Genomic DNA, 15868 nt, shown 5'->3' with positions numbered 1-15868 from the left:
CCGCCCGCCGCGGGCTGTTCCCCTCCCACACCCCCCTCCCCCCGTCGCAGAGCTCCGGACCCAAGATGGCCGCCGTGTCAGTTTCGGGCTTCGCCGCCGTCCGGCCTTTGCCTCTCGGTTCTCGGCTCCCGCAGGCCTCGGTGAGTAGCGCTGGTGGGGCCGCGCCGGCTCGGGTGCCCGGTGCAGGGGAGCACGGGGACGGGCGGCTGGCGAGCACCCTGGCCTGGGGCGGGGGAAGGCCTGCTGGGCGCTCCAGGCTCGCGGCCTGCTCCGGCCCCGCCGCCGCTCTGCGCCAGGCCCGGGCCCGGCCGCCCGCTCCCCTGGGGCCCGCCGGGCCCTCGGGCCTGGAGCCCGGGGAGGTGGCGGCCACGGCGCGGCGCGGATGAGGCGGGCGGCGCAGGCCGCGGGGCCGCGGACTGAGCTCCGCTCGGTCGCTGGCGCCAGAGAGCGCGGATGAGGCGGGCGCGGGCCCGGCCGAGCCGGTGTGAGGAGCCGGGCGGCGCTACCGTCTCGTGGGCTGGGGGTGGAGAGCGGTGCGGGCCCGGCTGGCTGCCGGCCTGCGGCCTGCGCCCCGTTTCTCCGGCCTCCCCGGAGCGAGTCCCTCGCCTGGGGCAGGGCGCCCCTCGGGGCTCCGTGTGGGGTCCCGCCCGGGAGGCGGATGGGGGCGAGCGACAGCAGGTGCAGGGCTGCTCGCTGCGCGGATAGCCCGCGGGTGCGCGGGCCGGCGCTGGGACGGTGCCGGTGTCGCCCCAGCCTGGCTGGCGGTTACGTAACGTGCCGGGCCCCGAGCTGTGCCGGGCAGGGAGCGCTGCCGGCGCCCGCCGGGTCCTGGGGCACCCCCGGAGCACCGCTTTGCTTTGCCGGGGGTCTCGAGGACCGTGCTCCCCTCTACGTCTGCTAGTGGGGTAGGAGCTCTAGGCAAGTACTGCCGCTCCTCTGGTCTGAACGGCAGTTCTAAATCTTTCTAGGACTGGCTGCGTGGAGCTGTGCAGTTGAGTCTGGTGCCATGTGCAAATGTGTTTTGTGTGTTGATAAATTCTTTAGTACTTCCTAGAAAGCAGAACGGGAGAACTGAGTTGACAACTAACTCCTAACTAAACCTTCCCATGTATAAAATCTTTTCCTTGCAAATAAACAGTTTATAAATCCTTCAGGGTTAGCATACTTTCACAGTAGAACTTCGGCACAACATATTGCTATCACAATAAGAAAAAGTCTTTTTTGAAGAGTGCTAAAGACTGTGAAGTAGAGCCTCATAACCTTCCGTCTGCATCTTTAATTAGCAGTGACATAAGCATTCCTTCTTCATTGTGTATGGTCACCTGTTACTTTGTCCTCAAGTGTTTTCAGTGTGTCTCATCTGTGGAAGATTATACTGTTGTATTCTTCTTTTCTATGGTCTCTGAAAGTGGAACATTTAATTACAATCTCAAGCTGTGTTTTTTTTCACTTTTTTTCTTGATGGAACAACTGTCGTAGCTTTTCTTAGCAGGAGGGAGTCAGACCTATGATTACATTCCTGGAAGAGTTCTGAAAGTTTCCCTCTTGCTGTTTGCTCAAGGCTCTTGACAATTCTTACTGCTTTCTGTATTAAGTTTCAGGCACTGTCTTCAGTATGCAAAAATCATGAGAGCTGCCGCTTTTTAAAAATCTTTGAATTGTTTTTTTTCCCCCCATTAACGTAGATTGTGATCATTAGTGATATAAAACTCAGTGCAGAATTAACTGACTTCTGACTCTTTTATTTTTTTCCCCTCCACTAGGGTATATTGAGTTAGTTATTTCAATGTGAAGTATTTACTTGCAGTAAATATGACCTTAGGTATATACTTCAGTGTTTTGGAACTGCAGTAATGGATTAAAAACGCTGCTATGTGTTTAATGAATTACTGTAGGCTTTTTTTTTTTTTTTTCATTCTTTGAAAATGACTATCTTCTTGTTTTCTTCCAGGCCTGATGTTACAGTTTCTCTGGTTGTGAGTGTAAAGACCTGAAGTTGAGGTGAGGTGTGCTGAAATCTTTATATCTTTGTGGAAAAACTTCCTCTGAAGTTGTTATGAGATTTACTATAAAGAATGAGGAAATTTATAATTCTTTTGCTTTCCTCTCTTCAGTGTGAAAACAATTCATGTTTGAGAAAGGAGGAGTAATTCAGGACAGAAAACGTGTATGCTATGGTTAACTGTTTCCCATCATCCGAGAATCTGTTTTCCCATGGTGTGAAGCTTGTTCAGCATCGGGATAAAGGATAACGACTCTATGGATATACAGAATTCTTCACCATGGTAAAACTCGCCAACCCGCTGTATACGGAGTGGATTTTGGAGGCGATCAAAAAGGTAAAGAAACAAAAACAGCGTCCTTCAGAGGAGAGGATATGCAATGCAGTATCTTCGTCACACGGTTTGGACCGCAAAACTGTTCTGGAACAGTTAGAGTTGAGTGTTAAGGATGGAACTATTTTAAAAGTCTCCAACAAGGGTCTCAATTCCTACAAGGATCCTGATAATCCTGGGAGAATAGCACTTCCAAAGCCTCGGAACCATGGAAAGTTGGATGGTAAACCAAACGTGGACTGGAATAAACTTATCAAACGCGCAATCGAGGGCTTGGCTGAGTCTAGTGGCTCATCCTTGAAGAACATCGAGCGCTTTCTGAAAGGTCAGAAAGATGTGTCTGCGTTATTTGGAGGTAGTGCTGCCTCCATTTTTCACCAGCAATTAAGATTAGCTGTCAAACGTGCTGTTGGCCATGGGAGGCTCCTTAAAGATGGACCTCTGTACCAACTCAACACTAAGGCAACCACTAATGCTGATGGGAGGGAGAGCTGTGAGTCTCTTTCCTGTCTCCCTCCAGTGTGTCTCCTTCCCCATGAAAAGGATAAGGTAAGACCCCATTTGCACCAGAATTTTCTTGGCATTGATGAAATGTGTCAATACAGAGTTACAATTTGAGGTCAGTTTAAGTTGCACCTTGTAAGTTAGAAATGACCAATGTGCTTTGAGGATCCTGCTTCCTCCAAATTTCTGACCATGACCAAAGGAAACTTAATGGGTAAAAACTTGCACTTTGGACCTGAAAACTGCAAATGACCTACTAGGGGGAATTTAACACTTATGTTTATGTATGGTGGAATTGAATACATGATGAGAGGCTTGTTTGAGTTATGTTAGCAAAACATGGGAACTAAACCTTCACACTGTAAGGTGAGGTGGATTTGCAAAGCAGACTTGAGATCATCTTATTTTCACATTTTTATCTGACTGCCACCTCAGCTTCTTATCTGGATACGGATAACATAGTGAAGCTCTGATTAGCAGCTGGGGCCTAATACTGTGTTAGAGGCTTTCTGCATTTGCAGAAAAAATTTGATTTCTGTCCCAGTACAGATTTGTTGTAAAATATGAAGAAAAAGTACACAGGATATAGCAGTTAAGAGGAGGACTGAAATCAGGGGATGTGGAGAGCAAGGAAATGTTGAAATGAACACTTGTGAACTTCTACTCCCTTTTGTGTGCCCTACAACCTTTGAGTGCAGTTCATGAGAAAAAAATAAAAGCACTTTGTGTTTTTCTTATTTTTATGCCTTTTTTTCTGCCTTCCATCTTTTCGCATGTGAAAGATCTTTTACTCTCCACTACAACACTGAGATCAAGTTGTCTGAGTGAAACTGATAGCCAGGCAGTATCTTTCCCATCCCTGCTATGCTGCTGTGGAAGTAGAGTAAAGCTAAAGTCTGTTCTTTGTTTATTGTAGACCAAGTTGCCAATAATACCTTTGCATTACAAGCCCAGGATTTCTGGGACGTGAAAATTATTTTGTTTGTTCATAATATTTGAAATATTTTTCAGATGTGATGCAGACTTTTTGTTGGAAAAATCCTCCTCAGTGATGAGTTCTTTAACCATGTGCTGCTGACACTTTTCAAATCTGTTTCACCCTCCAGAGAGAGTGCTTCTTTATGGTCTATTAGAGTTTGAAGACTTGAGTATTGTAGGAATCTTCTTCCTAAAAAACCTACAAAGCTGCTGTATCACTAGTAAAGGTTCTTTTGTGTTTTAATTGTGGGAGCACTACTGTGGACACAGTACTTACTAGTGACAGTGACGTGTTGTGGACTGTTGGAATGTAGGATTAAATATCACTATGCTGAAAATTCCATCAGCTTCTTCCATCCTTTTCTAAGTGCTCTGTCTACATATGTTTCTTACGTACTGCTCCAACAGTATCTGTAGCCAAACTGGCAGAGCTATTAAATGGTATGCAAACGGCTTGTAAACAACCCTGGCACATGTGGCAGCTGGATTGAGAGTGGTAGTAACAGTGGAAAATATTAGCTGTGCATATTATTATTACCACACTGTGTTTCATAGCCTGTCCCGTTTTCTTGTAATGTGCCAAAACTCAGGACCAGTACAATTTTTCTTTTGGGTGAATTGTTTCATGGGGGTTTCATCATCATAAGATGGGATATGTCAGAGTGGTGAGTGATAATATGGGCTACTATAAACACTGCATTTGGTTTGGGGTTTGTACCCCCCCCCCCCCCGCCAAGTAAAATATATGAATTAAGATCGTGTGTGTGGTGTGTGTATAAATACGTATGTATGTTTTGGGCTGTTACATATGCTCCTTGATTCCTCTCTACCTACTGAGGTCTGAGCAGTTTAAACACTAAAAGGGTTGTTAGTAACATTAGAAATGGTGTTACGTGCTGTAAGCTCTTTTGCAGTGCGTATAACAAATTTTGCAAGTGACTTATTCAATGAATTCTTACAGTCTTTCTTTTAAACTAAGATCCTAGGTTTCTGCTCTTCATGTGCCATATCTGTGCTGTGTAACTAGTATGAAACTCAGCATGGGTTTCTTGAGTCATTTTTGAAGATGTGATATTAAAACATCTGTGTAAATTCTGCCAGTTTTAATTGACCTGCAGGTCAATGGAAGCCAAAAGGTCAATTTCTATTGTGCAGAATTGCTAAGCCATGATTTTTTTCTGCAGACATTATGTGATAATCTTCCTCCACTACTGTCTTGTGTTAAATCTGAAACACTTATGCAGGTGCAAAACACATATCATGCAGCAGTCAGTTTCTTGGGTTATTGGGTGCTTGAGAATGGTGTGTGGTTTTTGTTCTTTTTTTTGTTTGTTTGTTTTTTCCGAATGGAATCATGCTGCATGGGTTCTTAGGGAGTTCGGGAGTATGGCAACAATGTGACTCGGATTCTTAGAACAGTCTTAGCAACCATATCAACATAACCCCAGCCTCCCAAACCTGTGAATAAGAGAAGTGTCCTTTTGATTTCTGTATTTTTATTTTCTTTTATTATTGCACCATGTTTGGTCTTTAACATCCATTTAACAACTCTTCATATTTTCATATGATCCAAATTTGCGATCCTTAAAGGAATAATATTTTCTTCTTTTTGTTCATTTAAATATAGCTTCCACTGAGCGGCAAGTACTCACCTGGCAGTGTTTGAGAGTAGTGTCACTTCTGTTTAGATGCCTGAAAGCAAATATTCAGCCCTGGATGTTTTTCCTTTTATTATGATTAGCTTGCAGGAAGTCTATGGAAGTTGTAGCCTTAAACTTTTAACATAAAATAAATGTAAAACAGTACTATAGAAGTTCTTATGTTTAGTAAATCTTTCTTTCTTTCTTCAAAGATATTTTTACCTCAGTGCTCTGTGAATACTATGTTACAGCATTCAGTGCCAGAAAGCCTGGCAAGTTATCATGGTTTCCCGGGCTGATGCGGTAGTGACATGCTGTTGACAGTAAGGTTTTGAAATCCTGAGTCTAGAAACACTGTTTGGATTAAAATGAGCAAACAAAAAAACCTTGCTGATGGGCAGAGCTCATTGCTTAAATTTGGTTATCTGTTAGGGACGGTGGGTAACAAAAAGGGAGTTCTCAACTTCAGTTTTAAGTACTGTATGTGCTTTCACTCATGCACAGGCTTTTGGGAAGTGTGGCCTTTTCTTCAGTTTCCTGTAGTTTAGAAGCTAAAATAGGAAATGCAGTTAAGAGCTATTTTTACCTTCCTTGCGACGTCCTGGACCAAACGCTGGAATTGAATTTGATGTTGTTTGTATGGTAGGTGACAGACTGATAGGATCCATGATACCTATCCCCTTTTCTGGAAAGGGAGGAGGTAGACAGGGTGATGGCTGAACTGTTGCAATAACTAGAAGTAAATAGAGTTTGTACTGAAATTGTAATGAAAGAGTAATGAAAAAGAAAATGGTGAATTGCCACCTCTTGGTTAAGTATCAGGCAAGTACCGTCCCTTCAGCGTAGCTGGAACTGAGGACGTGTGGATGTCAGGCCTCCCGCATTAGGTCAGCCAAAGAGGTAGTAAGCGTGGAGCAAAGACTGTGCTGCACCACATCCAGCATCCATCAGTGATGGTTTTTTTTCTTCCCATATCTGTAGGGAATGAGCAATGCTGTGCAAGCTGGACTGTAAAATATGTAATTGTACTATTTCAGTCCAATTTCTACAGTAAAGCCCTGATTAAATATACATGAAAGATTGCTTTAAAGTGTAACTGTCACTTCTGTTTCATGTGCAATTAGTCTACTTGCAGAGTGAAATGATTTTAGTCTTTAAAGTATATTTCTGAGATTAGTATCTGTATGCTAGCACTTGTTCAGAGCATCAGTTTTATTCCTTGAAAATTCCTACAAATTATTATTTAAAAAATTCTTTTTCTAAGTGGAAAAACCTCTTTGCTGCTTTAGAAATCATAGCTTATCTTATAAAGAATGCCATGGATCTTTAGATAGCTGACAGAACTTGTTCATCTTCATAGAATTTGAACAAAATTAACAATCATACTGTTTTAGCATGTACTAGGTATTGGGTTGTGTTTGGGAATAAAGTCTTGACAGACGGGTATGCGGAAAAAAACTATAAACTATCTTGATGAAATTTTCTGGGATATTTTACTGCTGCTTGATTTGACTTGGGTTTTTACTGTTTTTGTTGTTGCTCGTGATCAGGGTGGTACTGTTGGGATGATTTAGGAAATCAATTTTTCCTGACGACACCTTGCATCTCTGCCAGGGGTTATCACAGCCATTGCAAAGACGAGTGGTGTGTTGCTTCTCAACTGCTGCAGTTTGTAGCTCAATGTGTTACTGTAAAATGAAATTGATGGCTTTATGTGCTGCACAGTGAAATACTATTGCTGTTGGAGGGAGGGGACCTTCCCCGAAGGGCCAGAGGACAGCAGGGGGCAGTAGCCTCTCTAACCGGTCCTGTTGTGAATCGTCAGGACATCAGGGGCCCCGGCTGCATGCTTTTGAGTCTGCAATGCAACCTGCTGTACCTATGTTTTGTCTATATCACCAATACTTTTATTTCTTTGCTTACCTTCTGGTACAAAAAGTTTCATTTGCAAGATGACAAAGACTGATTTCTCTTTTTTTTTATAGTCACTTAGTTTCAAATGCTCTATTAGTTTGAAGCATGAAAAGTAAACTATATCATATTTCTGTATGACTATCAAACACATCTATTTATTTGTGAGAAACTTCTCACACGGATCTGTGAGAAACTTCTCACGCGGATCTGTGCTGCATCTTTAGAATACTGAGGGAAAGGATTACAATACATCAAGAGTGCTTTTGATCAGATATGCTGAAATAGATTTGGGGGCTTTTTTCCCTTTGCTATTGGACAGTGCTGAAATAGAAGACTCACTGAATCTTTGTTGGTCTGGAATGTCCTGGTTTGAGTTCCTGAGCAGTTCTCATTGGTAGAGCAGCCTTTATTTGTAGGGCTGTAACATCTAATAGTTTGACTTGTATTGTATTGGTACTATACGAAAGGGTAACCCAAAAGCATCTTGTTCTAGAAAGCTTGGCATTTAGAGTAAAATAAGACAAAGTACGTAAGACAGAGCACGAGATAGTATAATCTGTCTAATGGGTAGGGGTCATAGCATGCTGGCTACATGCTCAAATTATTAATTGTGTCTCTTAGCGATTACAAAACAGATACGTTAATGGTTTTGAGATGAAAAAAATTTTATGGCCATGCCTTACAGCAGTATTTATTGCAGTATATATCATCCTTTGGAACTGTTTAGCTGGATCTCATATTTGTGTAATATGATGGTCAATCTAGAAGGAAGAACCCAGCCACAACTTGAATACTAGCTGTAGACAAAAACTAGTGAAGATGTAGGAGACCAGAGCGTAGCATTTGTATAAAAGCCCAGGCAAACTGTGTTAATAAGATAACAGTGCAGCAGTTTTTGAGAAATGCTAAAGCTGTTATCCCCGCCGTGCCAGAGTATGATGTGTCACTGCCCTGTAAACAAAAATAGCAATGACATTTAACAAATAGAAATCAAATTTACCATTTGTGTGGCCTATGTAAGGTGTTTTTGCTGTATGACTGCAATTAACAACGGTATTTAGTACTGTTTAGTATTTAGTACAGTATTATTGCAATTCAACAGTTACTACAATACAACAATATTTAGTACTCTTTAAGAGCAAGGAGATCTTCTGTGGTATATTATTGTGAGGAGCTAGACAGTAAGACGCAGTTGTTAAGGCTGGAGAGTCTAGGTGGAAATAGCTCACCCTGTTTTTTTGTTGACATCTGCTACAGAACACAGTTTTAAATGGTTGTAAGAATCTCTGTTAACTTACTGTTATAACAAATATGATAACAAGAAGTCAACTAATCAAAAGAGACATTGAAATAGTTGCTGTATGGGGTGGATGTTTCCAGAACATTTGAAATGTGGTCTCAGGACAAAAAGTAGGACAGTTTCTGTCATAACTAAAAGGAAAGTACCAGTCATATTAATCTCCATTTGTGATCTCTTTAAAACTGCTTTTTATGTCAGTTAAAATTGGAGAGGGCTGTAGTAGCCTTTAAGTAAATAGCTAAATATTGTCTTACAATACATCTGAGTGTATTGAGGTCTGTAAAACAAACAAACAAACAAACAAAAAAACCAGTTCTGAATGTGTTTCCTGAAAAAATCAGGAAAACTTTTTTTGGCTGAGTAATAGGATTATTAGAGCAGTATTTACTTTGCTGCTACCTCTCATGTGTTCCTCATGGCATATGTTTCCTAATTTTGTGTTGCTATTTATATCTGTCTGTATTTATCAATCATTTTTAACTGGGGGGTATTATATATGCAGCATCCTTTAGGTCTTTCCCCGTTGCAAATAATAGTTCAAGATCCCTGGGTGCACTCATTGTGTTTGTCAGATGAAGCCAAACTTCTTGTATCCTTTCAGAAAGTTGTTTTGCTAAGAAGGCATCATAGTTGTTTTGGAGGCTATTAAGTATGGGATAACTATTGCTAAATTGTGCCCATTTTAGAGTAATACCTGTTAATTCTGTGTCTTAAAGCAAAGAACTGTCCCATTACTAGTAAGGAAGTTATTTGTGGATTGGTTTGTTTTGGGTGGAGTACCTAAAGGATCTGCAACCAGAGCACTGTAATTATACTTGGAGAGCTCACCCTTGCTCTCCAAGGGTGCTCTTCAAGCTTTAGCTCCCAGCTGGAGTAGGATTAGGATTCACTCTCTTCCAGCTGGTTCCTTGGAAGACAAGACTGTACTTCTCTGTCTAAAAAGTCATGGTCGATAACAGATGGCCTCCATCTGTACTCTGTGTAATTCTGGAAACCCAAGTGCTAAAAAATTACTCTGAACTTGATTCACTTGGTTAGTGAACACATGAAGCAGTTCACAATAATAGACCAAATTTAAGTGGGTCGGAAACGTTACCATCATGGACAGCTGTGAATGGATGCTATAAGATGATGCATTTTGGGGGGAAATGCTCCAGAATGAGACCAAGAGGAGGTCTGGCAGAATCTGGAATACTGGTAACTTAAAAAACAAAACAAAACAAAAAAACCCCAGTTATTATGGAAAGACATCAGATGTTACTGTGATAGAGTAGCTACATCAGTGGGGTACTGCTGGGGAGGAAGTGTTTGTAACAGCATGCTCTGACACAGCTTCAGTAGAAACTGAATATAGGATACCAGTCTTTAATGAAATGAGACTGGTCCAATGTGTTGGCTGGATCCCTGCTGTTAGTGCTTTCTGTCCTGGAGATTGTTGGCAGATATGGAATGACACATCTCTGAAGTGTGGTTAATAAAGGAACCTTATTTATTGCAGAGTTTTAAAATATGGTCAGACTGGGAGGGTGAATGATGGAGAACATTGTTAGATAAACCGCAGCCTGGTTCCACTGTTAGCTTTGTTATGTAACAGAGGGGAAAAAACAGCAGAGAGAATGATGGTATATAATTCTCTCCCTGCCCTTCCCCTAGTTTCCCAGCAAGTCTGTGCTTGGTGCAATGTCCTTTTCTACTATCCCTTTTTATCTTAAGTCATTGTGGTGGAAAAAAATAGCTAAAAAGGCATTAGTATTAAATGAAGTAATATATGGCTATGTGAACACTTTTCCTTGGAACAGGTACTAATACTGCTACATGCATTGGATGGGAAATTGTAGTTTGTTGCTAGTTTCATCACTCAAGAATCTGTCAGTCCTTCAATTGTTGTTGCTGTTGTGGTAAACCTGAACCTGTAGTGAGATTCGAAATGAAAGGAGAGAGAAGCGTGTCCAAAGCTATTGAGCCTTGTGTAGGACACAGAATCCCACTGGCGACATATTTGCTTGCTTTGAGTTACTTTTGTAGGCCAGTTAACTAGTCTGTGGACCCATATATTAATGAATTACAGCTTAAAAATAATGATTTTTCCAAGCATGTTGCTATGAAGATCCATGAATCACCAGCACTTTTAATTGTCAATGCCTCAATCAGTTCACTGTATTCTTAAAAACTGGAGAGAACAAATTATGGATCTTGCTATACAGCTAAATATCTGCGTAAGTGTTATAAAAATATAATAACAGAGATTTTCCTATTCCAGAATCTTTGCTTTCGAATCTCAGTATCCACAAATTGAATCACCATTCCATCTCCATTTTTTCATGAGTAAAATGGGAATTATGTCAAAACGGTGTTTTGACTTATAAAGGAAATCACCTTTTCTATTTGTTTTCCCTCGATTTCTGTTATAGCTTGTAGATCTGTATATGTAAGTTTGACTTCACTTAAAATCATTTAAGAATATGCAGTGCCGCCCCCCCCCCCAAAAAAAAGAAATAGGTTTCCCCTCAGTCCTTAAGTTTTAATCCTGAATATTTAGTAGTAAAGTCTCTTGATCGGAGTGCTGGATCTCTGAACTTGTCTGGACCCATAGTGAATTCCTTGAAGGCCCATATGGAAGAAAAGGAAGTAGTGCTGCTGTTCAGTGTGACAATAAATAAGCTTCAGAAATTGCTAATCGTTAAGGTCCATGCAAAAGTGTTGTGATGATCTCAGGAAAACATAGATGCCCTTGTTTTGTGCTGATACTGAATACTTTTTAAAAAAAATCCATCCGTAAAGCTATAGTGACTGACTGCCTTACTTCAGCACTTACTCTTCACGTGGATTTGAAAACACAGGGTGCCTTCATATGGGCAGTCTCTCAGCAGTAGATCTCTTTGGTGGAAAAGGTTTTATCTGTGCCTGTTTGGGTTCTTGCCAGACTTGCTGTTAAAGTCTGTGTAAGGCTGCCTACGTAAGAATGTTCTGTGCTTGTGCAGACTGCCCAGAGGTGGGGGAAGAAAAATTGCTATTGGAGCCTTTGTGCTGTTTGACATATTAATGAGGACTGTGGATCAAGAACATGGGACTTCATTAAACCGTTCTGTGAAGAGTGTAGTGTTACAAGATGTTGAGCAACCGATTTTGATAGTGAAGGGTTATATGCAGAGGGTTGGGGGGGGTTGTTTGTATGGCTTTTTGTTTTTGGTTTGTTTTTTTTTTAATCTAGTGTTCAAGGTAGATCTTAATAAGTAAAGTTCAGTCCCATAGTTGTGCTTGTGTGGGTATCCTGAGTAAACTGCAAATAGTGACCCTGTATCGGGTATTTTCAACATCTGCTGAATTCTCATTCACAGTCCCTTTGGGGCCTTCTCTATTAGCGTTTTTACATGAGCCTCTGCATTGTGTTAGATATTTTTGTTAGTTCGTGTTTGTATTCTAATCAAGGTGTTTTCCCTTCTTTCGTGGGGACAGGTAATGTTGAGGTAAAGCAGTGTACAGTGTCTAAAGATGGAATAACTTACTGCATATATGAAAATTACTTAGGTGCTTACAAAAGCTTCTGCTAAATAAAACCTTCCTTTTAGAAGTGAAAGTCAATACTGAAGTTGCTTATTTTCTGTGAAAAAGAGAAGTATTGTGGAATGCAGACTGTTCCCAGTGGGAGGAGTTAAGACTTTAGTCTAACATTTTTGTTGGTTTGAAGGGTGTGTTTTGCTTCTGCAGCTGTGGAAGTCTGACTTAGAAATATTATTTCATCTAAAATTGTGATGTGGTCATCTGTTGCTCATAAGATAACATTCGTTATTTTCTTGAAAATTAGAAAAGGGCAAAGTGTAGGAGAGAACTTAAAGGATGTGGCTTTAGGTAAAGAAAACCCCAGTAACTTGAACTGCCAGGTTCCTGAATCAGAGGGTCAAATGAAGTGGATTTCTTTTGGTTGCAAATTAAGAAATTTGAGTCTTCCTCTATATGCCATCTCCCTCCACACCCCCACCTCCCCTTTTTGCTCCCCACCCCCCTGTAATTTGCAGGCAGGAAATCTTGGCATGTGATTCTGACTGTGATGTACAAATCTTGAATTCTTTTAATCCTCTGATGAGAGGAGTTGTTAGCTCTGGGAAGTTTATTTAATGGTGGATTGTCTAAATATTTCAAGCTGAGATTCTGTAAAGTTCTTGTGTGTGTGTCTAATTTTAAGGTATTTTTTCTGTTTGAATGTCGGCCTCAATCAGTATGCACGTTGTTTTGGGTTTTTTTCCCCTGAATTTACAAATGTCATAATCACTACATAGAATTCAGCCCATATATGTTGCACTAATATCTTAGCTATTAATCTTCACATTCCACCTTACTTCTATAGTTAGCATTTCACATATTGTCTCCCTTGCAGTAGTCTTTCTCCACACAAGAGCAGACTTATTTTGAAAGTATTTATTTTAGAAATTTTAAAAATCCTTTCTTTTTTTGATGTCCTGTTTATATTTCTCTTATGAAGACATGGTGTATTTCATACTTGTCACTTCCATTGTATACTTCTTTCTCATCTCTTCCCTTAGGCTCATTTTAATGCAGTCATGTTTTAGATCATATATTCTGCCATATAAATATGCTTAGTTCTCTCAAATGAGACCCAGCCAAATGAATTGGAGACAAAATATCCATTGACACAGACAAAAATACTTACACGTGTTACTGTAATAGTCTTTTACATGTTTCATAAAATATACTTAGCATTGTTCTCTTGAGCACAAACCATATTTTAAGGAATTTCTCTTTTAATCTTAAGTTGATTCATATTGTTCCTTTGCAATACTGTTAGCAGAGGACATTAAGAATTGGGATTTGATAACACTTGGAAGAAGAAAGGTGGGTGACTCTCCAGATGAAAAAAAAAAAAAAGCCTGTACACAGCACTGCCACAAATTGATATTATTGAACGGTACTTCCCAAATTATGCTGGTTTCCCTATATACAACAGAAAAACATTCCTTATAAAAATTACTTTGTTAGTGTAAACTTCACTAGCCCTGTTTTACTGAGGCACAGAGCTGAAGCAATTTCCTTCCCCACCCACCCATACAAAAGGCATGGAGTAGAATCCAGATTTTCTGATGCCCTCCTCATTGAAACATGTTACCTCATGTTTTAAATCATTTTCTTCATATGGTGTAGGAGGTACTTCCTTTCTAGCTTTTCTGGTTCATCTACTCTCTCCGGTAGCTTCAGTATCTGAGGCAGACCTTTGCAATAGCATCAGATATTTGAAGTGAGAAGCAATAGTTTGTCACTTGTTTTTTTGGGGGGGAGGGGGGGTGGGGGGTTTGTTTGCTTGTTTGGGGTTTTGTTTTGTTTTTCTAAAGACCCAGAATTAATTCTCAGAAACTGTCTGTCAATGCTCCTAGGTGATATACTGTAGTGAGGAAAGTTCTGTAGGCAGTTGTTGCAGATTATCTCTCTGGGGCACTAACGTTCAGGGCATCTTAAACAGTGAAGAAAAAAAGTGTTGGTATCAGTATGTGTATGTTTCTTTTACATTAACTTTAATCTTATGCTTACTGGTTCTCAGCCACAGAGACAACCACAAGCAGACATATAATGATGGGGCAAAGATGGTGCTGGGTATCTGGTGAGCCTCTGATGGCATTAAAATGTATACAGGAAGGATAGTGTGTTCAGGTTACTGACAGTGACCACTGATGGGGTGGGCTACTGACTTGGCTGTAGTGGTTTTTCTGTGAGTTTTGAAGAGTTTCCTATCTCAGCCTTCCTGAATTAAGAAGGCTACCAAGCAGAAGGATTGGCCGAAAATGAAGCATTTAAATACTTCCCCCGCTGCCCCCTGCTTTTTCATAGGCACCTCGCTTCCACGTAGTTGCTTTTAGGAGGGGGTATGGTCTGCGAATCTGTACTGCATGTTGGGTTTCTAGACATCCTTTGTATAGTAACAGCATGTGCTGAGAGGCTGGCAGACTATAAGACAGTGTCATTCCCATTCGCTCTGACTCCCTCCCTCTCTGGATCTGGTGACATTACATAGATAGATGTGCTTGCGAGAAAAACAGCAGAAGGAGTTGAATGTCTGCCAAAAATTTGCAGTATGAAACCGAGCTGGCTGCTTCCAGTCTTGTTTTCCCGGATCTTTCATTGTGTGCTTGCATTCTTCACTTGCCAGGATGTTCTTTGCTGAACAAACACACCAGCAGTGAGATCTCTCCATCCTTAGCATAACACTGTCTCACACAGAAGCTTTGGTAGGGAGTAACCTTATCTCTCCATTCTAAATTATCCTAATTTAATCAATTATTCTAAAACATTTTGAATGCTACTAGTATCTTATTCTGTATTTTCCCAAAGTTGAGCTGGTTTGTTTTGTAAAAGCAGTTAAGTATTTGTTTACAGTTTCAGAAGTGGTAAACACAGGAAACAGTCAAGCTGTGAAGGATAAAATCTTTCATCTTGTTCTTACAAAGCCAAACTGTATTTGCATGATGGGCCTCCAAATTTGAAGGACTATGGGCATCAATAAGGTGTGCACAGACATTGGCTAGAAGAGATGAGAAAGATTAACTTAGAATGTTAACTGTGCTGTGGTTCTTTAAATTTCTCTGGTTAAACAAATTGCTCATGAACTTCCTGCAGACAGAGGATACATGAAAAATTGCATTAGTGTTCAGGTTTGGCTAGGATTTGTCACTTTGACAAATGACCTGGGATAGACAGCAAAGTGGCTTTTCTTCAAAGGGCCGTGACTGTTGGAAGAGGCCAGCAGTGTTTGGGGATTTCCCCCCCAGCGAAATGGTATATGCTTTCTCCCCCTCCATCCTGCAGAAAAATAGTTGTATTGGGGGGGGGAAAAAAAGAAAAAACAGAAAACAACTGTAACTTGCAAGATATCTAATGAAATTCACTCTTAAGCTTTACCAGTGGACCTCAATAACCATCAGAAAAGTAAGAGATGAGGAGAACCATAGAAGATACCGTTATTCATGTGTTTTAATGCGTTGCAAGAAAGATGCAGCTATCGTGGTCATATAGGCATTTTATAACTAACACAGTGGCATGGCTGGAAAGCATATATATTTGTCTAAAATTATTACAGAAATTGGAACATTCAGATATGAACTGCTGATGCAATTAATTCTCCATAACTTGTATATGGGTCTGCAGGCCATAGTACTCCTGCCTTTTTAATCCAAGAAGAAGGTATTTTG

At 40.8% G+C, this 15868-nt stretch overlaps 1 protein-coding gene across 1 annotated transcript in view; it reads left to right on the top strand.

Moving 5' to 3' along the window:
* Positions 1 to 18: 18 nt before the first annotated feature.
* Positions 19 to 15868, top strand: part of KAT6A (lysine acetyltransferase 6A) — a 46988-nt gene continuing 31138 nt past the window's right edge. The window contains exons 1-3 of the mRNA XM_064497876.1: positions 19 to 140; positions 1952 to 2001; positions 2115 to 2885. Coding sequence (XP_064353946.1) covers positions 2283 to 2885 — 603 coding nt within the window. The 5' untranslated portion in view covers positions 19 to 140; positions 1952 to 2001; positions 2115 to 2282. The remainder of the gene's footprint in view (positions 141 to 1951; positions 2002 to 2114; positions 2886 to 15868) is intronic.

The sequence above is a fragment of the Dromaius novaehollandiae genome, chromosome 26 (assembly GCF_036370855.1).
Source record: "Dromaius novaehollandiae isolate bDroNov1 chromosome 26, bDroNov1.hap1, whole genome shotgun sequence".
Taxonomy (NCBI): Eukaryota; Metazoa; Chordata; class Aves; order Casuariiformes; family Dromaiidae; genus Dromaius; species Dromaius novaehollandiae.
This window is presented reverse-complemented; position numbering and strand designations above follow the sequence as displayed.